Here is a 21,751-nt window from a genome sequence, read left to right on the forward strand (position 1 = left end):
CTTTGAGCAACGAAGGGATGCTTCTCTCATGGTCTGTGAACATCCATGACATTTCGTGCCAAAATCACATATCGACAAGACCATGTCTGACGGATTTATCGGCCCTATATCGGACCTCTAACCTGTGACAAGAATGCAGCACGCCGACTCCAATCGATCTTTGAGGCAGACTGAGAGGATAACACGAGAAAGGATAATCCTGCTCACGATCTGTAAATATCCATCGTATCCCTGCACGAGGAATCTTTCGTCCTGAAAACCAGACAATTGGGAACTTCAAATCTTGCTAACGGTCTTTCCATTATTCCCCTACACATAATGCAAAGATGATTCTGACAGATTCAAGTGAACAAGTAACCAGACATGATACATGATTTGTGGAAAGTTTTCTTGGAGGGGGCATGAGGCTCCAGAGGGCCTTGGAAAGAATCGGAAAAGGAAACACGGAAACGCCATGCCAATGCAAAGCAGCCAAGAAAGATGGTGTATACGCATGAAAGACACAGAGCAGAACAATAAATCAAAAAGCGTTGCAAGCCAGACTCGGCCACGTAATCATACTTCGTCAGTTTCGCCCTCAAGGAGAATGTAGTGGAGGATATCACTCAGGGTCAAAACTCCCTTCAGCTTGAAATGTTCGTCCACAACCACAAGACGATGCACTCGAGATTTGCGAATGGTATCAAAGATTGTGTCAAGTCCATCATTCAATGAGCATGTATAAATGCCGGGAAATTCCTAGTGATCTGTCAGTGGCGCCGAACGAGGACTGATATAGCTGGGCCTGGAGGGGGAGCATCTTACTGGCGATCGCTTTTTCAAAACCTCTCCCACAGTCAAGCCGAGATCATCATAGACACCACCGCGGATCAGAGCAATGACATCAACTGCTTCAAAGACATTGTAGACGACCCCTAGACATGGTGATCTCAGTATCAGCTTAAGTTCCATGGTGCGCGTTCAGATGAGAGGTATACTGCGGAGCATGTGATCGATCATAATTCAGACTGTGTACGTACCCTCGGAGTTTAGGATTGGCACACTGGAGATGCTGCGCTCAACCAGAATATGAATCACATCAATGACTGGAGTGTCCATCGAAGCTGTCGCAATATTGTTGTATGTGCCCAGCAGTAATTCCCCCAGTGGGCGGCGGAGCTTCTGTGTATCACCGACATTGACAGCCACAAACTTCAGGATGCGGTATTGAGTGATGACACTGAGGACGTGCGATCGATCGGTTTGGCTGTCATTGGTGACAAGGGGAATACGACGGGCGCGAGACTCTAACATGCGCCGGCACGCCTCGTAGAGGGGACGCTCGGGATCAATGGAGATGGTCTCGGGAGGGGCGACACCCAACGCCTTTTCCACTTCTGCAAAGGAAAACAAAGAGTCAGATCATTGCCGATGAGAATGGAGATCGATCGTTGCTGAAAGTGCAGGAGCAATGTCTCACCTCGCAAACTATCCAACCGGAACTGATCGATCTGGTCGAGGGCGGCTGGGTTCTGGAAGTAGTACTGAATAACGTTGATGTAGTCAGAGGTGGTCAACAGGCCGGCGAACTTGGACGCTTTTGAGTCCCACAACGGGGCTGAGACAATGCCTGTGAGTCACCACCAACGTGTTCCAGTCAGCATCCAGTCCTTCCACGTCAAATCGTGTACCTGCGATACAAGTGCTCGCTTCTCGAAACCGAGAACCGGGACAGCGAGTGGGGACAACGTGTTGACTTGCCATTTTGAATGAGAATGTTCAAGCTCTCCTTGACCGATAGTCCAGTATCGAAGATGATGAGGCGAAAACTCAAGGGAAGGACATCGTAACTCGTGCGAACTTTGAGAAAATTGCGAATGGCACGCTGTGTGACACTCCATTAGTCACATTCCAGATATTGACCACCACTACAGTAGTCTCGTTGGGGATCTCAGGGTTAGGGATATTCGGGTGTCCGAGATCACAAGAGGCCCTTCCCTGTCCCGCCGCGATTGACCCTTGAAATAGGCGGTTGCGATTTCACCGCCGGCGCCATCAACAGGCTATCGCCAGGCCACGGCCGACCCGAACGGAAATAAAGCTTTCCGCATCTTCTGAACAACACCGATCGTTCGCATTTGCAGACTGACTGGGGGCTTGGCTGCGGTGCGCAGCGGAAAGTTGTCGGACGTGCGGGGGAAGCTCCTCGAGGAGGAGGGGCCAGAAAGACGAGGTGGGACGGGCATTGGCATTCTCCAGGGGAAACACAGAGACGGACAGGATGGAATTGTCACGAGTCCAAACTTACCAGGCCTTGTCGCTCTTCAACATCAATTGGTCTCTCGGGTTGGGAGGACATTGGAGGGCGAAGGTACGAGGATGGCTGCACGAAAGGCGCGTGACCGGTGAAATTGGATGGCCCTGCGAGGTGAGGCCGAGTGTCTTCCGCCTTCGTCATCCTTTCTTTTTTGTGTTTCTTTTTCCGGGTCTTTTTTTTTTCTTTTTTTTGCCTTTTTCTTTTTCTTTTTGGCGGCGGAGCGGGTGGGGTTGAGGAACCTTCAAAAGTTGAGGCGGGGGAGATCTCTTGACTACAGGACTACTGAACTGAAGAGACACAGGCCAAAATCTGGAGAGAGAGAGAGAGAAAGAGGAAGAGAGAGAGAGAGAGAGAGATAGAGAGAGAGAGAGAGATAGAGAGAGAGATAGAGAGAGAGAGAGCAGCGTGCAGGAAGAGAAGATGGAGAATGAAGTGTGAAATGAGACAGAGGTTCAAAGTCAAACAAATAGACTACTGTCGCAAAGGTCCCGGACGGTAATGGTAATGTGGTCTCCAAGTGTTCAAGCCTCACCGGGTCATGTAATCAACAGCGCAAAGGCAATGGATGGTATTGCGAGGGCCAAATCCTGCTCTCCGAAGCCTCCTTAGGTCCAACTGCAGACAAGGCCCCTCCTACGTCCTCACGACGACCAAAACGTCTCGCATCAGGCCGCTCAGCCGCGCTTCCTTTTCGTAGTGTATGTCCGCTGAGCCGGTCTTCAGTTTGAACTGAAGGGGCGAGACACTAGCAGCAGCAGTTATGTAGCAGTCTGGTAGGAGGGAGATAAGGCAGGTCACTTGGAAAGGGAGGACACGAGGATAAGCAACGAGACGAAGCGCGGGCGTTTGCTGGAGTCTCGGCCCGATTTCCCAGGCCACACACTCGGGGTTGAGGCTCCATCGCAGTGGAACTGGAGAGAGGGTAAAGAAGGATGAACGTATCAATATTGACTCACCACACCTCCATGAGAGGAAAATATTGCTCTCTGCAATGCACTCCCTAACTACTGCAACGACGAATATATATCACGGTCTTGCAAAAGTCCGGGTCATCTTCTGCGCCAAAGTCAAAGACCTCGTACTGCGCCAGCATCGCTCGAACCCGTGGGGAATCGGGGTCGGTACTAGACTGAGAGTGAGAACCAAGAATGCTTGTTTGAATGGAGAGCAAGAGACACTGCTTCCACAAAGGTGATGCCGCAACAAGTGACCATCATAGAGGATGAAGCTGCAACAAAGGCAGAGGGCATTCATGTTGCATGACCAAAGACACTACACTTACCACGACATTTTCCCTTCCCGATCTGCATCGTTATATCCCACCCGTTCCCAAATGACAATCGCCGGACGAGCAATATCCGCCACGATTTCCTTGACCGGCACGTTGGGGGCCACAGAGAACACAATTGACTCATTGTCGATTTCGAGCCACGCCCGGGGATCGTCGATGGCCTCGATCCCATGCTCTTTCAGGATCTGTCGGTCGACAGACCGATATGCTGGATCTTGGGCGTAACAGACGGGCTTGTCCTTCTTGTCTCGCCCCATCAGCCAATCCTGGAGCGTGAGCAGCAAAGCATGCTGAACGAATGACCTCGAGCGGTCATCAGTATCGTAGGAGATGGCACCGAGCGCGAGCCCAATGATCTTGCTAATCTCGTGTCCTGCGGCGTGGGCACACAGAATGTGAACAAGCTGCTGCGCAACCTCGGACTTCTGCCACTTGCGGCTTCGGTCCAGGAACTCCTGCGCAACTGCCTCAGGTGGACGGCGCGGGGTGGGGTCAATGGGCTCCCTGGTATCGGTCTTGAACTTGAAGGAGGGATGTAGCAGGGTCAAACTACAGAATGGGGATCGATCCTCTCGAATGCCCGTCCACCAAAGATGGTGCTTCAGGTGAGCGCGGCATTCGTATGAGAGCACCGGGTCAAGTCTGGGAATGGCACTGGTCAGCTTTCGATCATTCTGCGCCGAGCACTTTCACATGGCCGTTCGCACAGGAGGTACGTGGACTTTTCACCGTCATGGTCAATCTGAATCTTCACCTCGCCTGTTTGGCACTCAAATTCGACAACGGCACCGGTGACATCGTTGATGTATAGCATCTCTCCCCGGACAGGCTTTCGCTGACACTGCTCAAAGGCCAGTCGGATCATTTCCTTGGAGAAGAACGGCCCGCCAGAGAGATACAGCTGGTCGATCAAGGCCTGCGCTTCCTCCGTAGACTGGGGTGCATCCTGCGGAACTGTAGACCAACGATACCGGGCCCCGAAGAATTGATTACTGATATTGAGATTCGATTGATTGTGCCTATACTTTTGTTGATCTTCGGCCATGTTGGGAGAGTCTTTCATGGTGATCATATCTGTGGAGTAAAGAGCTTGAGACTGCGATTTGTGATCACCCTCGATCCCCCCGTCACATCCAGCACGCGGTTGGACTCTTATATGAACAGGGGATGCATTGCCGCCGTACAGTTACCGCAGGAGATCCATGAGGCTATCCTATCACATTCAGCGGGAACAAGGCAGTGCGCGCGGCTACATGCTCCCGTTTGTTTGCTGGTGTCCCGATGTAGGTAGACGCCACTACCGGACTGGCAAAGACCTCGCTTCGATCCAAGTTGGATCCAAATCGTGTCCGGATCGATGGTCTATATTGGGATTGCAACCAACAGAAACTGGCCCCCAACTAACGTGCCGGATGTTGTGTTGGTTCAAGAACAACGGAAGATGCAGTGTATTTGGATTTGCAAAGGGGCCAATACCGCAAACGCCATCCTCGTGACCATGCCACACGCTAAACTCAAGGTATTATCGCCGGACCTCCGCCCAGATTTTGAAACAAGAATAGTCACAAAGACGGTAAACAGGGTCCCAAAACACGGACAGGAGATAAAAAAAGCATATCCAACAGAAACCAATTCCGCCCCACAAATGAAGCCGCCAGCATACGGGGTGGAATGAAATTAGCTGCAGGGGAAAATCCAACTCGCAGACAACAGAACAGAAACAATCAGAGCCTCATCGCACCTGATGATCAGAATCTATCGATACTACTGTACATTCAAATGACAGGGGATCACAGATGACCGTGAAGCTTCAGCCGGTAGATGCAGGTTTGGTTCGCGCCCCAGTTTGATTTCATCCGGAACGTCAACTGATCCACACGAAGATGAGGAATCTCGATGATGCTGTCAAAGGGGAAATACTGCACGTTGTCTACAGCATAGATGTCGTACTTCATTGTTCCAATGCGATAAAATCTGGGACCCAGCTCGGGATCGTTGGAATATTCGCGTTCTGCCACGCCTTGGTTGGCTATACGGAGCGTATTCATTACCACAAGAGGAAGGGTCTCCTTGGTCACCGCAGGTTTCGATGGAGCTGCATGTTCAGGCTCATTGACTTCCGGCGTTCGACTTGGCCAGAGATCGGGCAACGACCACCTCGCCGAGGTCTTTGTTTTGTTCTCGACCTGCATATTTGAGAGCGGAGACACCCCATAACGTGCCCAGACTTCAATGTCCTTGGGCGCAGAATGTGGATTGAGGGTTATGCTTCGCGGGATATGTTCAACCACCAACTCTTCAGGAACAATCGGACGCTGTAATTGAACGGTCAATTGAGATTGGCCGTTCCGCAGTGAGGCGCACCAACAGTCACCGATATCACTCCAGGGCTGGAGGGCGACTATAGGGGGTGGGGGCGTTGGGACTTTGGCCTTGCCTCGAAGAAGTTTGTGGCCGATCTTTTGGATGAACGACTGTTTGTGCCCCGCGTCCGGCGATGTCTTCTTTGGATCAGGATGAACTATTGCTCCATTTCCTGGCGATAAGAAATTGATTTTTGGTGCTGGCTTGGGAGGTACACCGGTATAGTCGATGGGAGCCCGGGGCGAGTGAGCCAGTTCAGAGCGCAAAGAGTCCAGCTCACGCGATAGTGAGGAAACCTTGGAGTTAACATTTCTCACTTGACTTTGCAACCCGTGGAAGGCAGCAGAGTCGGTAAAGTTTGATGGGACGTCGAACGGAGGTTGTCCAAAAGGGAGACACCAGCGAATCCTTCCCAGGGCGTCGCTGTGGAGGAGGGAGGCTAGCCTGCCCTGGTAGTAAAAGCAGCAAAGAAGTCCCAAAGGAAATAACATGATCATGAGCACTCGCGACCAGTTGATTCGTCGCTTTGATGTCCACAATCCGCCCATTACGCCTCCGACCTGTCGTGAAGACTTTGCCGACCAGGTTTGCCGGGCCACGTCTATCTCATGATATGTATCATCGTTTGACGTGACTGAGGAGGTCTTAGAGCGGAATTCCTGCGGAATGATGGTCCGCGCCGGCGCTTCCCATTCCTCCGGCGAATCGGGCGAAGTGAGTGCCTCGACGTCATCTTCAGGCTCCATGATCAACTCATCCTCCACCTCATCCTCCTCCTCCTCCTCCTCCCCTTCGTCCTGTTCGAGTATCGTGTCTTGAATCATGGAAAGGCCTGACGGCCGACGAGGTGGTTTTGTAATATCCCGGCCATGAGGTTCTTCGCGGTATTGACCTGGTCGTGTTCGTTGCAAATTGTCTTCGTGAATGTCCCGCTCTAGGTTCCACGAGACTTCCGAGGCGTTGTCAACTGAGCTTTGTCGACTGAGAGAGCTACGCACACTTATATTGTCCACATGAACTCCGCGCTGCTTCAGTGATGAAGGATATAATGTTTCATCGGATAATTCAGACAGTCGTCGTGGAAAGGGTGGATCAGCAGCTGGACTAGAGTCCGTGGAGACTGTCTGCGCGATGGGTGGTGAAGGCATGATATCAGATTCATCCGAGGAGGTCGTTGCCTCTCGCAGAGAACGCAGAAGCTGCGTCTGATCTGGTGTAGGTTGGCGCTTGCTTCTCCGTGGACCGGGGCCCGGATTCCTAGCCGCTGTTCTTCGGGTTTTCGTGCCCAAAGCATCGAGGTTTCCGTTGGAGATTCGCCTCGAAGGTGGGTTCCACGGGCGTCTCTCCGCCATGTCGAGCCCAGCGTCGATTTTTCTGGCGATGTAATCGTTCTCTAGCACGGGTTCCGTGGTAATCTGCTCAGGAAGAGCAGTTCCCAAGTCAGTGCCGTAGTTGTACGAGCCCGCAACGGCGGTGAGTGGTATTGGTAAGTCCTCCCCTAGGTCGAGATCCAGTAATCTCACAAGACTGTTGGGGTCTTCTGGATCACTAGCGTAGGCCTTAAGGGGAGAATGTGGGTTTATTGAGTTCATTCTGCGTGAGGCGTGTCAGCTCATGTAAGCCTAAATCAAGCCATCATAGAGTAATGGCATCTGCCCGGGCTCGATGGCAGGGTGCTCAAATGGCACGAAGACGTGAGAGGCATCGTGTGAAAGGGGACATTGAATGTGTGCATCTTGATGCTGGGGGCTTAGTGCTCATTCGTTCCCAAATGCGCCTTGGAGTACAACTGTCACTTGCGCACTGAACCCCAGATTTGCAAACATGTACTCTGAAGCGTTTCTCGAGATAAGAGGTACACAATAAGTAAGGCTGCCGGTCATCCTGAGCTGGTTGCTTGGAAAAGTGCCGAGATAGTGGATGGCTGTCAATCGCATCCCGTAGGTGCGTAGTGGATCTCTTGCTTGGTAGCAAAGGGAGATGCAGCAAGACCTTGCCTGCCGCATCATCACCATCATCATCAAGCATCTGCGAATATGTCGTATATTGCAGTCGGCTCAGAGCCATGGAAAATGAAATCACAGCCCTCTTGCATCAAGCGATGCACACGCAGACAGACCGGCACCAAGGGTCTCCAAGATCGCCGGCGCTTCTAACGCAGCAATGGTTCGGGCAAATTGAGAAGGGGAGGGGGCATTCGATTGAAAGTTTAGAGACGTCCACGCGGCACTTACCGATGCGCAAGATGTCAGGCACCCGATTCTCGCTCGGCATGCAGCCGACGTTGTCTTGTTGTGTTCAAGTAGTAGTTATTCACGAATTGCGGCCCCGTAGTTACGGCGGGTATGACGCGCAAAGACGCGACGGGACGTGAACAGTCGTACTTGTCCTGTGATGCCTTCGCCGACCAGGAAAATTGAGGGGATTGAGATGAAAAATATTCTCTATGCCATCTGAGAACCAGGCGATTCCACGTCAAGGTGAATTCGCGCTACTACAAGATGCAAGGCGTAGAGGAGAAGCGAAAGCGAGCGGGAAACAGAAGGGGAGGTGGATGTAAAGCGGGCACTCGGGCTCGAGTCTGCGAAGATGGAAGTCAAGTAGACTCGAGGGGGCAGAATGCAGCAGACTGTCTGGGTTCGATATCATCTTTTCTTTGTCTCTTTATTTGCGAGACAATCCAACCCAGCGTGTCTCTCTGGTCCCTGCTGATATCTGTGCAGTCTTGTGCTGATTGGCCATGTGTGCTAAATTTACATTCGTTTCTTTGTGACTCGCAGAAGCTAAAGTGGTGGTCCCGGGTTGAGCGTCTGGCGACTTTCATCCCCACCGCGAACCTCCACATGCACGAGTCATCAAACAACAAAGATTTGAAACTTAATTTGGAGAGAAGTCATGTTGGAGATGCATATGATCGAATTCACTTTCTTTTCAACTTTCGACGCTGACGAATACAAGTAGTGTTACCCACCGCGACGATTCTCGCGGTATGCTGGCTGGTCAACCCCCGATGCTCTAGATACGATGATGGAGATAATGTACAACGGGTATAGAGGGAAAGACGCTGGGCGAGTCGCCAGCTGAGCATGCAAAATGGGAGAGGGGGAGGGGGGAAGGACAGTCAAAGGCATGGGAGCGCGAGTCTGTTTACGCCTGCTTAGCATGTCCAAGCACCCATAGTACCATCCTTGCGGCCTTCCACCAGATATCCGTCCTTGAGGCGTACTCGCTCGACAATAGCAGGGGAGGAGCCTTCCTCGTCGAGACCAACGCCAGCGCCACAGTCCCAGTGGTGGCCATCCGCTTTGTCATAGACCTTGACCACGTTATCCCCTGCAGCAGCCACGATGCGTTTAGAATCAAACATCATGCTAGTGACAGGCTTGTCATAGGCGTAGGCATCGTAGATAGACCCAGTCCGAAGGTCCCAGATCTAGTTGCCAGGTTAGCTTTTTGTCACTCCAAGACTCTCGATGCGTGGAACACATGAGAATACTCACCCGAATACTTCGATCCAAGCTACCCGTCACCAGGTGAACATCGTCGAACTGGAGACAGGTCACGGGACCTGTATGACCAACTAGACTCCGATGAACCTGACCACTGCGGAGATCCCAGAGGCGGACCATGCCGTCTGCCGTTCCGCAGGCTAACGCCGCATCGAAGCATTGCACCGCTCCAACAAAGTCGGCCGATGCGTCCGGAAGGCGGCCAGAGGGGCGCCAGTGATTATCGCCAGCACTTGAGGCGGATGATTGAGTTGCAGCCCACAGAATATCTAGAGTTTGAACGCAGCGACCTTTGACCAGATCCCATTGGCGCAAAGTCTTGTCTGCAGAGCCGGAAATCAGCGTGTCACCCTTGAAGTGCAAGGCAGTGACCTCATCGACGTGCGCCTCAAGTGAGAAGACATGGCAGTCTTCAAGGTTCGAAGATGGCCCGACAGGCTGATGCATCCCTTCCTCTCCATCCAGGCCTTCGCGCTCATGTCTATTCAATCGGTTGTCCCGACTGACAGGTCTGGCGCGACTGAGGTCCCACAATCTCACGGAGGCGTCCATAGAGCCCGTCGCCACAATGTTGTCTTCCACCTGTAAGGTTCGGACTGAAGCATGATGTCCCTCTAGAAGTCCAGAACAGCGGCCGACATTCATATCCCAAACTCGAACAGTGTCATCCAGGGCTGCGCTGACCATGGTCCCGAAGGGGTAATCGAAGTCAATCGCTGTGACCATGTCGGTGTGAGCCTCGATCTCCTTGATCAAGGAGCCAGGAGCAAAGTGTTCGTGGAGGATCGGCATAGATCGCTTTCGGATCGATCGATGTCGCAGGCTCCGAGGAGACGATGTTGGCAGCTTCTCATAAATGGACTCCGACATGAAGGAAGCATCCATGGCGGGATCGATTGTGGGGGTAGCGGTGTCACTCGTAGCATCAGCGGACCTTGGCGTTTCGACTGTTGACGGTGGCTCTGATGTTTCCTCTTCTGGGAAGTCCTCCAGCTTGTTATCGAGCTCCGTGACTAGTGGTCCTGTGTTAGTCCGTCGCACGTTGACATGTATGGATACGGCCCCGATCGAGGTTGGTCAACATACTCTCCACCTCCATTGCAGCTTCATCCATCTCTAGCCCAGCTAGACGGTCCAGCACAATCTGCCGCATCTTGTGCAGGTTGGCGATCTTGTTGTCGATCTCGTGAATCTCAGCGCTGCACATATTTTTTCGTATCCCCATGAGGTCCAATCGGCGGGCCAGCGCTTTTCGTTCCTCTCTCAACGCCGTGGGTCCTGCCTTTAACATCCCGGCCTTCTCATTGTCCTTGAGCACCTTTTGCGCCTTGGAACTTCGCCTCCTGTGTTTTTTAGTGGTCGGTTCTTCTTCTGGAACGCTTGCCTTAAATCCCTGGAATAAGGAATAAGAGCTCGTGTCCTCGGGAATATTCGCCAACAGATCATCTGGTAGAGAGGAGAGCGCCCGCGATTGGATTTCCGACGTGGACAGTTTCGATCGCATCAAATCGGTTGGAGTCGTTTGCGTCAGCGAAAATACTTTTCGCTGCGCCGCAGGCCGACGTAGCTCGCGGTGAATGTCAGACATGGCATTTTGATAATGAGAGCCATGAGCCTGGTCGCCCGGTCCGATCAAATGTCCCGCAGTAGAGGTGACCTTTCGCCCAAAGGCTTCGATATGTCGAGTCTGTCAATCGTGGAAAGATCCATGTCAGCCACGTTGATCGGGGCTCAAATTATGGGAGAAAAGCGAGCAGAAGTGTTGACGTTGACGTGGGAGTAGAGAGCCGTTTCAAAAACCGGCGTCACGAGAGGGTGGAGTGGGATGAGAAAAGATCCGCCTACCGTTATACCAGTACCCAGCAGACCTTCGCCCTCGACGATGTCTGAGAGACCCGAGGGCGAGTCGTCGCGACGATGAGTCGCCATGCCCGGAGATAGACTTGCAGAGGGGGGGGGGGGGGAGGAAACAATCAAGCAAGCACCATGCGCGGTGGGAAGAGGTGGTGTGGGTAGCGGCGGTAGTTTGCTACGGAGAGCGGAAGACCAAATCGTCATGTGTCCACGCGATGCGTTACCGCGGTCTCCGGCTACGCCCTGATTAAGCTCCCTTGTTTCGAGCAGCGGTCCTCTTGGTCATGCAATTGATCTTACTTTTGCAATATTTCCGAATTCACATTTTTGGGGGGCATCTGTGGATTGAGATACTACTGATGCCGGGGTGGGCCCTCTTCAGTGGTCTCCAGCATGTTGGTTTAGACTGGTCACTCTTCCGAGGAGCTTTCGAGGCTCTTTCGTCCAGTCTGAGCTGACGGAGACCGAAACCGCTACCTACTGACTGTCGATCGGCTTCCCACGCTGGGCTGACGGGAGCTTGGGCAGAAGCGTCCGAGACCATCAGCACTCACTCAAGAGGCCCGATCGCGGCGTAACGCACGTCAAGAACCAAAGCAGAGGTCAATCCCATGCAGAATTGACGAAGTGTGATAGGTCATCTGCTTGTGTAGGGGGCTCCATGGATGAGACAAGAGCAACTGCGAAAGTCTTGGAAGCCCTGCAAACAATACTCGGGACCAGAAACCCATATAGTCCGGCAGGAGTGTCACCAAAGCTACCAGGCAAAGCTATAGCTTCTCCATCCGGACGGCTTGCTCCGACTTCGCATCACCCGCGACGCAACTTTTACTTCCTTGACACTCACGAATTTCCAGACCATGGATGCTGCGATTGATCTGTCTGATGCCTCCAAGGCATTGGATCTTGCGAACATTCGTTTCCAATTGATGTAAGTAATGTGCGAGGTCCGTTCCAAGGGTCCACGATCGCATTGCCCCTCTATGTCACCGCGAGAGCTGTTCGTTCGGCATCGCCCGTGCCGACGGAACGAGGACCACTGCTCAAAGTTTCAATTAGCCGTGGAGGGACATGATACTTACCGGTAACAAACTATGATAGTCGTCTCGAAGATACCATTACCTTCCACTTCATCGAACGAGTTCAATTCCAGCTCAACAGGACAATCTACGTCCCCGGTGGGGTCAAGATTCCGCACAGCGAGCTCAGTCTCATGGACTATCTGCTGCGCGAGCAAGAGCGTCTTCAATCCCGCGTGCGTCGGTACCAGTCCCCGGACGAGTATCCATTCTTCCCCGATGCGCTCGAGGAGCCCGTGTTGCAGCCGCTCTCCTACCCGCAAATCCTGCACGACAATGACGTGAACGTCAACGACATCATCAAGAGGCGCTACATCGACGAGATTCTCCCCGCCATCTGTCGACAGGACCGGGAGGATCGCGGTGAGACCCAAGAGAACTACGGCTCGGCTGCGACGTGCGACGTGGCGTGTCTGCAGGCCCTGTCGCGCCGCATTCACTTTGGCAAGTTCGTTGCCGAGTCCAAGTTTCAGAAGGACCCGGAGCTGTTTGTCCGCCTGATTCGGGCGGGCGATTGGAAGGGTATCGATGCCGCTATCACCAATGCTGCGGTGGAGAAGAAGGTCTTGGAACGTCTCGGTCTCAAGGCCAAGACTTACGGTACCGATCCTGCGTTTCCAGAAGAGCAAGGCCCCAAGATCAACATTGATGCAGTGGTAGCCATGTACAAGGTGAGTCAATGGATTGTACAAAGTGAAGTTTGATTGCTCGGATTAGTATACTAATCTTCCAATCCCTATCACCTAGGAATGTGTGATTCCACTGACCAAGGTGGTCGAAGTGGAATATCTGATGCAGCGTCTGAAGGGCACGAAATGGGAGTAATTGCAAATTGGTCGCTATGAAATTCCTTTCCCTAGATGGGTTGAACGGTGTGGCTAAGAAGTAGATGGACTATGGAGAATCATGACCGCAACGAAGGCAAAATGACTATTTCGTGACATGACACATACATCACATGATTTTCTTGAGGTCATTCCAGTTGTCCTCTTCACATGCCCGGCGGCTTCACGTATTCGATGAGCGCCTTGACCGTAGACTCGAACTTGGTCCCGTCAATCAAGATCAAGCTGCCATTTGTCTGGACACCAAGCTCCTGGAACGCACGCTTGGAGTCCGAGTGGCCCTCGTCCTGCTTGTGTGTATACTCGACTGGCCCGGAGCAGATTGCATGTCGCTCCAGAATCTCATCTTCAGGGTGGAAGAAGAAGCGCGGCGCCGCTTCGCCGCCCTTCTTCTTCTTCTTTTGTGGCCGTGACTCTTCCATATCCAGCTTCGACTCGATCTCCACGTAGTTCTTTGACAAGATCAGGTAGTGGGAAAAGTTGAACGGTTCCTTGTCCTCGATCGCCCAGGCAATCTCTTCGACCAGCATGTTGTACATGGGCGGGATCACCTCCGTCGGCATGTTGATCATGCGCTCGGTCAGGATGAGGCCGATTGGAGGCACGGGGTTCTGTGAGAGGAGGTCCTTGAGCGGAGAGAGGGCAGGATTGGCGGCCGCTTTCTCGCGGAAGTAGTTGATCAGAGACTGGACGACGGGCTTGTCCTATAAAGCGCGGGGGCGCGTGTGCGTTAGATGCCGGGAGGGACAATTGGGAATGAGTGGTGACGAGAGATCAATCAATCGAGAGTGGCATACCTTGTGCTCCTGCAAGTTCACCACCGACAAGAAAGCATACGGATCCGATTCATTCCCATCCACCTTCACCGTCGAACCCAGCGTGGGTTGCGATAGAATCAAGTCTGCCAAGGCGGACAGATCGAACATCTGGGCATCATTGTCGAGCAATTGGCGCAAAAGGTTCTTGAGTCCATGGAAGTCGACGGCAGGCTGCGGGTCAAACCACTCGAATTCAACATTGACCATGTCAACGTCCTAGGCATTGTTATGTGAGCATACACGTTGACCAGGGTATAGCAAATGGGCGATGCTTTGGGGAATGAAGAAGCATTTCTCGAGATTTGCTCACATCGTCCGAGTCGTCGTCATTGGCACCCGTGCCGCCCATTGGCACATCGCCGAGATCTTGCTTGCGTTTGCCCATCTTGCGACGTGGGTATTTAAATCTCTGACTGTGTCTCGTAGTATGATCGCGAAGGAAATAAGTCAAGTAGAAAAGGGTGGATTGGATCCAAAATACAGTATGTAATTGCCCCCGCGCGCCCGCCGGTGCGAACTTTTTTTGGGGCCTTCTTATCGGTCGTTATCGGAACCTTGGAGCTCTAAATCTAATGCGGGATCAATTAAGACGGCAGCACAAGCGTGTTCACCCATCCGAACTGGCTTCTCGTAGAGAGTAGAGACTAATTTCAGAACATTTCGAGCACAGTCTATGTCTTTAGGTAAGTTGTTAGGTAGTCTTTTGGACAACTCAAAGCCGGTGTATACAGAAAGTTCAGCTCCTCTTATTTCGGGACGACGCACAGGGTCTAAGCTGGTATCTAAGGTGAATGTAGTCTGTGGAATCAGTACGGAACTACGGATATGTATCCGTGAATGATGCCGTACTCGACTCGGTCTAGGTCTCCATAGTGTCCCGAAAGCTTCTATTTCCAACTTCCATCACATTAATGACATTAATGACATTAATGACATTAATGACATTAATCGGGGCGTAAGGTAGAGTCAACATCCGGAGTGACTGATCTCAAGTCATCAATGTAGAAGCAGTACCTAACACACAGCGGTCAGCCTACCTAATACCTAGCATCTATAAAAACCTCTCTTACTTCTGGCATATCCAGACATCTACACATCAGGTTCCACCTGATCAACAGTAGGCACCTTGTTCAGCGTAACATCAAAAAACTTCGCAACCAGCTGCACACAATCCCAAATGACCTGGACTTCCTCCTTGGGCACGCCCAACCGCCTGGTGCCCCGAATATGCCAATGGGTCTCATTGGGCAAATTCTGGCTCATAATCCCCGGCAACACCACCAGCTGCGTATCTACATCATCCAGCACCTGGCGATCCGACAAATACAAGCCATACGTGATCTCCTCGGAGAGCCACTTGAAATCCTGATGCGCCGCAAAGAGATTCACCGTGCCGGTCCGATCACGCGTATAAAGCTTCTGCATCCACGCCGTGCCGCGCTCGTGGTTTGCCTGATCGCACTGCCAGCCCTCGCGGGTGAAGGAGTAATCTTTGTCCTCGTCGCGTTCGATCTTGCCGATGGAGAGGATGGCTTCGATGGGTTTGCAGACGCCGACGATGGGGACGGATTTAATCAGGGCTTCGCGGAGCCGACGGACGAGGGCTTGTCGGGCAGACGGGGTGGTGTTGTTGGGCTGGGCGCAGAGATGAAGGTAGAGTTGATCTGCGCGCTCAGGGTCCGGACTGGCCGCGAGCGTGGAGATGGCGAGAATGTACCATTTGTCCGGGCCGAGAGAGGTTGATGCGAAGCGCTGTTCCAGCTCGGTGAAGAGCTGTTGGTAGCGGGGATCCACGTCCCTTGTTGCGTCCGGTGCTGAACTCATGGTGCGAATGGCTTGCTGGGAGAATGATCGACGAGAGATGACGGGTGAAGGCGGGGCGAGCTTTGAAGTGTGAAGCTGAGTAGAGCAGCAGTTACGGTCGTAATAGCCATGCTTCCTGGGTGTTCTCGCCCGGTATGCTCGAGGCCGATCATCGGAGCGCAATGCCACTAGATATTCTTTGATCCCTGCCGAGCAGGACGGGGGCGACGGTGAAGATCCGCGGGTGGTGGGACACTTAAGCAGTAGTCGTCTCAAGCTCCGAATTGGCCTTGAACTGGCGTGCATTATGGCTCACGGCGAGGTTGTGTAAGAGCGTAAGGGCTTAATTGCTCCATTGGCCGTGGTTTGACGGTGTCGACACAAGTTAGGTTCATCGCATCAGGAACGCTCTACTCCGGGGTCACCGAGTCCACACGGATTCGTCTGCGAGAAGAGCACAGGATCGTCGAGCAGATCGGACATGGAATCTACGCGAAACAGCATCCTGCGCGTAAACGATTGAAGGTCCGGTGTGTAGTGTACTCAATGAATCTGGGTACCACTAGGAGTTTGATGTTCTTTGATCTTCTTGGGGACACTTTTGTGAGCGAATGATGTCAATTGCCCGTGTGAACCGTCGACTATCCAGACTCGAACCCTTTAAACAAGACTACGTGTACAGTTTGTCTAGTGTTCTATACCGCAGTACGATGATATAAAGTCAGCAGGATCGCCGATGAAGTAATCGGTCCCTCGTTCGGCCCCTGCCAGCAGCTGCCCGAGAGCTTGGGTGAAGTCAACTGAAAAAAAGTGGATCGCCGATGTCAGAACTTCCCCGTCGAGCCCTCAATTGGGGATATTCTGCCTTGGTTTTGAGATTCTAGGAACGAGCTTACAGTGAGAGAAGGGGGTGGAGGTGGGGGTCAAGAAGGGATCCATCGAAGCACACGATCACGGCATACGGAAAAGGAGCAACAATCCCAAAAAGAAAAGAGATGAGAGCTCTCCTGCGTACAACTACGTCTATGCGGGCATCGGTGATGTAGGCCATGCCAGTGTTCCAGTGAACCACCCACCGCCCCACCGAGATGATCTCAGTGACTCTCTCATGACATCACCCATCCGGCCATTTGGTCTTTACACTCCGGGTATAAGATTGGAAAGATTCTTCCATCGACTGGTTCAAGGCCAAGATATTACATTCCACATTAATCACAGCCTCTCTCCCTCCAAAAAAGCTCACGCTTTCGTATCAATTCCTTCTCACAAATTTACTTTTCATCACACATCTCTCATATCACAATGGCATCCTACAAGCCCACCCACGGCGCCGGCATGTCCAGCGTTGGTACCAACTCTCTCTATGAGGCCGGTGACCAGCGCAACGAGCCCCAGTCCGTCATCAACGAGCGTGAGCGTTACACCGAGGGCAAGGAGAACAGCCACAAGAACCTCGACTCCAAGGACGAGCGCTCCATCGCCAACAAGCTCGCCTCTCAGGGCAACAAGGCTGATCCTTCTCACCACCACAACAACGTCACTGACCGCGAGGCTGAGCTGAGCAAGAAGGACCCTACTGCTCCCGTAAGTCATGACCTGCCCAGCTATTTTGGTGTTTTCACGTACAAGACCATTTCCCGCTAACGTGCAATTCCGGTAACTTCAGGCCAAGATGCACGGCAACGAGCCCTCCAAGGGTGCCAAGATCGACGCTGAGCTCCAGGCCGAAGATGAGCAGCGTCTGCGCGAGAAGGGCATCAAGAAATAGACGAATCTCCTTTTGACTTTTCACGATATCGCATGAGTTTGATGATGTCTCCAGCTTAGGTGCCGGGGTTGCATTTATGATGGTTCTTTCTGTATGATAATATGGATAATTCGGTACTCTTGCCTTTCAAAGAAAGCATTGAGAATAGCAAAAATACCTTTTGTTTTCTCTCTCTCTCCCCCCCCCCCTCTCTCTCTCTCTCGTCCACGACATTTGAATCTGTGGTCGAGTAACTGTCGCTGTAGCTGCCGTAATGGTACCGGTATGAGAGTCCATCCACGTGACCGGGAATTATAGCAAGACTTGCGACGCCTATGGGTTGGCGCTTTGGATCGCATTCGTGTTTGTCCCAGACTGAGCGCACACGGGAATCAGCCATGTCATGTTTCCATCGCCTTTGATCGGGTCAATGACACGGCAGCTTCATGTGCAGGGTTGCAGATCCATTTGATCTGTTCAAACAACAAGTCAAGCACTCCGCGATAGATGCTTCCGAAGCCGCAAGTGTGGAGGACACATTACCCACCGACTGCACCACTTCGAGCGATGCCCGTCAAGATGGCGGGGGTGATCTCGCAAGGCTAGGCTCAGAAATAGATGCCCCGGCTTGAACCATCAGCCATCTTGGGAGAACACAGGGTCATCGTTATGCGGCTCGGCAAACACGTTATTCCAATAGTCTTCCACCTTGATACAAAGACCAGCTTTGTGTTTCCACGACTCAAACACGTTCTCAAGATGACAGGTCACCCACTTGATTTCTTCCCAGTACGCCTTCTCCGCATCATAACCAAGACGACGAAGGGTGTCTGACGGCGCGGTCCAAGCACGGCTGTCTGATCCATCCGCCTTAATGGTGGGAGTGGTTTCCCAGCCCAATCCGAACACGTTGTCCCCCGGGTTGAACTTGGGATAGTTGGCGTGAATAAAGAAGAGTCGAGGTGCTGGGGCAACGGAGGGGTCCTTGACGCGCCACTTGTTCTGAGTAGTGAGGGCGTAGTCTTCTCGTGGATCCGTTTGCACCATTGCTGAACCGGACAGCTTGCCGCCGTTTTGATGTCCAATCGCTTGGACTCGGTCGCTCACTGCGTAGAAAGGTGCGCCCAACGCCATGGCGGCATGCAGGAAAGTTTCCTTGTCGCCCTCTCCCGGACCCCCCTGCGTCAAAAGTCGGAAATAGTGCGACGGGCCGTAGAAGTTGTAGTAGGCGGCGAGTATCAGGGCCTGGAGATGTGTCTGTTTTGATACAAGGAAGACCCCTGTCTCTGATGATTGACGGACTGTCAGAGGGGGCGCTTCTTGGCGAGTGATCTTGTAGTAGAGAGGGGATACAGAGGAAGCCCAAAAGTCAGGCCAGGTGACCAGTCCGGTCGAGACAAAGGGCTCCGAATGAAGAAGGTCCTCTGGCTTCCCGAGCGGAAAGCAGTCTGCGTCCATCCAGACAATCTGCTCGAAGGAGGAGAATAGAACGGCAAAGATCTTCAACTGATAATGTTCAATCGCACTCTTCCCCATCACGTCGGCCAAAACGATGCATTGCGCATCGAATTCGGGAAGCACATCGCGACAGATTTTCTTCTCGTACTCGCTGGCATCCTTCATGTACAGTTCTACAGGTAACGTGGACCCAGCCCGTCGAAGCATTCGTAAGCTCGACAGAAACACAGGGAGATACTTTGCACCGGCGGTTGACACTAGGCCTCGCTTTCCCGGGGTGTGAACCGGCTTCAATGCCTTGGGTGGGTTCCGAATCGCCTCGACAAAACGAGTGTGTGCATTCTCCATCGCCTTCTGATCATCCTCGCTCATCACCGTCATGTCTGGCCTCGGCGCATCTTGGTTCGGATCGAAGTGATTGGCAGCAGCGTCCCCTTCTTTCATAGGAGACGGGCAGTTCGGATGATGTTGATCTAGAAGGGGCTGCAACGCCTTCCAGAAATCCTTTTGGCGCTCTGCAAGTGGGACTTCGAATGCCGTACTGGGTACAACGGGGACGGTAGAGGAAGCGGCGGTAGTTGGGGTCCAGTATACATAGACGGTGCATACGAGGATCGATGCGAGGATTGCGAGTAAAAGGGATCGAAGTCGACCCGGCCGGAGAACTGCCATTACGCTTGTTTATTTCGCCGTAGCAACGCGATCCCGTCTCTGTCAGGAAGTGGTGGGTCAATATCGTGACGTTGAGGCACGCGGCACTCTCGACCAGGGGCAGGAGCTGACTGTTCGCGCACAGCTGGTCGGTCCGGTCGTGAACACTTTCCGGTGATAGAATCAGGAGAGTGTATGGGGAGTGCTAGGGCCACGTGGAATGCTGGATCCGAGAGAGGAACGCCGTAGGGACGACGGGACGCTGTGACGCTGTGATCGTAGGGTATTCAAATCATTGCAGGCGGGAAATTTGATCGGCAGACAACGTCGTTATCTGACAAGAAGGGATCCCGTCGGGAGAAAAGTCGGGGCGTTTCGGCATTTTTCACTTCCTCTGATATGCTACACACCGTCACAGGCCTTGATTGAATTGGTGAGGGAATAGAAGTGCGAGCTACCACTCGCAGGTATCAAAACAATAACTATAGGACGACTGGAGCGTCAGGTAGCACCTTGCTGCGTTGTTAGTAGTAATATCTGTAGTTCATGGTCTACATCCAAGTCTTCAACAATAATAGGCCAGTCGTGCCTGAGGGGGCCCAGACCCTCGCGCCAATGCGTGGTGAATAGTCCCGATAGGGATTAGCGCGTGCGCGTCGCTCATTGATTCATGCCTGAAACCTGAGGCCGCTATACCTCGAGGGCAGTCGCCATACCGTTACCATGATGGCCGACCTGGTAGCGCTGCGGCGAACCATCGTGCAACATCAGTTGTCCTTGTCGTGGATGGCTTAATCTGCGGCTTTCCTGGACAAGCTGTCGAGGAAGCTCTCGTAAACCATCATTTCATATGTCCTGCCCACACAGTTCTCGGACTTCGGCCTCCTACATCTCAGCAGGCGTACTGTTATTCGCTTCACCTTCGACCGCCATAAAGGAATTTGACGGGGCTCATATGTGACAAATGTTAGCAATTGAACAAGAGTTCTGACCGGCCTATTCCGCTCCCAGGCCGATCGACCATAATTCACGGCCTTGCAAGGCTTTGGCCAACACTTCTTGGCTGGGTGGAGAGGTTTTCAGCGCAAAGCTTGACCGAGAGCACCCAGCCACCTATAAAACCGTGCTCCACCACCTTATCTACCTTAAGATGTTTGAGGACCCTGACCTGTCACGATTCGTGCGGGCCCAGGGTTTTCACATCGCAACCGAGCAAAGTTGCTTCTACCCAGCCATGAGACTGGAGTCGAACAGTTGATGAATTGCCTAGTCCTTTTGTTTTGAGATTCTGCAGGCCTGTGGCTTGGTGGCTCGCCTGGGTATCTTCATGACTACAGTGCGGAGCAGTAGACTTTGGGCAGCGGGGCACGACAATTACGGAGATGGACGCCTCGCCCGATGTTCTGCGTACTTGGAAGAAGGGCATCAAAGTCGGAAGTTTCGGGTTCGCGAACGCTACTACTAAGGTTCAGTTCGAAGTCACGCTTAGCTAATCTATTTATTCTATTCCACCCCTTGAAAGGCAGAGAACATAAAATTCGCCGTGCGCAACAGCAACGCCCCGTCGCCGAGGCGCGCTGGTAGAACTGCGGCTGATCCCAGCTCAAGGGTAATTTGAAAACTTGGAACGGCTGCCCTACATATACTGATCGCGAGTTTTCTCTTCTCCCGTCCGTGTGACAATCGAATCTCTTCAGGTCCAGTTGAATATCAAGAGCAAATGAATCATGGCATCTTGACCAGACTGGGCCCGAAGAAGTTCAAGGTTGCGCCAGTACATTCGCCTTTTGAAAGGAAGGATTGAGCTGATTCGCAAGGACCATAAAAGATTGTGTTCACCCAAAGAATTTAAATTGTACTTGAAGATAGCACCGACTATGAAATCACATCGACTGACTGGAGTCTTTCCCGGGTTGACACCCAAAAAATTAGGATTCCGGTAATTTGACCCCTTATTGGCAATTGAGGCCAGGTTGGGTTGGAGCTCGATCCTGGTACACATCTTAGATCAGTACCTATTCCCAGAAATATTTGGC

The 21,751-nt window shown here is 52.5% G+C and overlaps 9 protein-coding genes across 9 annotated transcripts; 2 read left to right on the top strand and 7 right to left on the bottom strand.

Moving 5' to 3' along the window:
* Positions 1–555: 555 nt before the first annotated feature.
* Positions 556–2,437, bottom strand: snf4 (AMP-activated serine/threonine-protein kinase regulatory subunit SNF4; the record flags this gene model as incomplete). The annotated part of the gene is made up of 6 exons (XM_056933551.1): positions 556–738; positions 805–914; positions 1,020–1,376; positions 1,460–1,609; positions 1,729–1,864; positions 2,288–2,437. The coding sequence occupies 6 exons, from the start codon at positions 2,435–2,437 to the stop codon at positions 556–558; spliced, it is 1,086 nt and encodes a 361-aa protein (XP_056791092.1).
* Positions 2,438–3,296: 859 nt separating this feature from the next.
* Positions 3,297–4,650, bottom strand: N7539_003950 (SRR1 family protein; the record flags this gene model as incomplete). Its single annotated transcript, XM_056933552.1, has 3 exons — positions 3,297–3,420; positions 3,579–4,229; positions 4,295–4,650. The coding sequence occupies 3 exons, from the start codon at positions 4,648–4,650 to the stop codon at positions 3,297–3,299; spliced, it is 1,131 nt and encodes a 376-aa protein (XP_056791093.1).
* Positions 4,651–5,377: 727 nt separating this feature from the next.
* On the bottom strand, positions 5,378–7,543 carry N7539_003951 (uncharacterized protein; the record flags this gene model as incomplete). Its single annotated transcript, XM_056933553.1, has 1 exon — positions 5,378–7,543. One exon carries the CDS (start codon positions 7,541–7,543, stop codon positions 5,378–5,380), a length of 2,166 nt encoding a protein of 721 aa, XP_056791094.1.
* A 1,565-nt stretch (positions 7,544–9,108) lies between these two features.
* On the bottom strand, positions 9,109–11,389 carry mdv1 (uncharacterized protein; the record flags this gene model as incomplete). Its single annotated transcript, XM_056933554.1, has 4 exons — positions 9,109–9,384; positions 9,452–10,473; positions 10,547–11,147; positions 11,306–11,389. 4 exons carry the CDS (start codon positions 11,387–11,389, stop codon positions 9,109–9,111), a joined length of 1,983 nt encoding a protein of 660 aa, XP_056791095.1.
* Positions 11,390–12,174: 785 nt separating this feature from the next.
* N7539_003953 (chorismate mutase ARO7) lies at positions 12,175–13,218 on the top strand (the record flags this gene model as incomplete). Its single annotated transcript, XM_056933555.1, has 3 exons — positions 12,175–12,245; positions 12,416–13,064; positions 13,141–13,218. 3 exons carry the CDS (start codon positions 12,175–12,177, stop codon positions 13,216–13,218), a joined length of 798 nt encoding a protein of 265 aa, XP_056791096.1.
* Positions 13,219–13,384: 166 nt separating this feature from the next.
* On the bottom strand, positions 13,385–14,441 carry N7539_003954 (protein-transporting protein BCP1; the record flags this gene model as incomplete). Its single annotated transcript, XM_056933556.1, has 3 exons — positions 13,385–13,942; positions 14,036–14,272; positions 14,367–14,441. The coding sequence occupies 3 exons, from the start codon at positions 14,439–14,441 to the stop codon at positions 13,385–13,387; spliced, it is 870 nt and encodes a 289-aa protein (XP_056791097.1).
* A 704-nt stretch (positions 14,442–15,145) lies between these two features.
* On the bottom strand, positions 15,146–16,165 carry N7539_003955 (uncharacterized protein; the record flags this gene model as incomplete). The annotated part of the gene is made up of 1 exon (XM_056933557.1): positions 15,146–16,165. One exon carries the CDS (start codon positions 16,163–16,165, stop codon positions 15,146–15,148), a length of 1,020 nt encoding a protein of 339 aa, XP_056791098.1.
* A 996-nt stretch (positions 16,166–17,161) lies between these two features.
* Positions 17,162–17,627, top strand: N7539_003956 (uncharacterized protein; the record flags this gene model as incomplete). The annotated part of the gene is made up of 2 exons (XM_056933558.1): positions 17,162–17,443; positions 17,526–17,627. 2 exons carry the CDS (start codon positions 17,162–17,164, stop codon positions 17,625–17,627), a joined length of 384 nt encoding a protein of 127 aa, XP_056791099.1.
* A 615-nt stretch (positions 17,628–18,242) lies between these two features.
* N7539_003957 (alpha-mannosyltransferase) lies at positions 18,243–19,736 on the bottom strand (the record flags this gene model as incomplete). Its single annotated transcript, XM_056933559.1, has 1 exon — positions 18,243–19,736. One exon carries the CDS (start codon positions 19,734–19,736, stop codon positions 18,243–18,245), a length of 1,494 nt encoding a protein of 497 aa, XP_056791100.1.
* Positions 19,737–21,751: the final 2,015 nt, after the last annotated feature.

The sequence above is a fragment of the Penicillium diatomitis genome, assembly GCF_028827545.1.
Source record: "Penicillium diatomitis strain IBT 30728 chromosome Unknown utg000004l_segment0_segment0, whole genome shotgun sequence".
In the NCBI taxonomy this organism is placed as follows: Eukaryota; Fungi; Ascomycota; class Eurotiomycetes; order Eurotiales; family Aspergillaceae; genus Penicillium; species Penicillium diatomitis.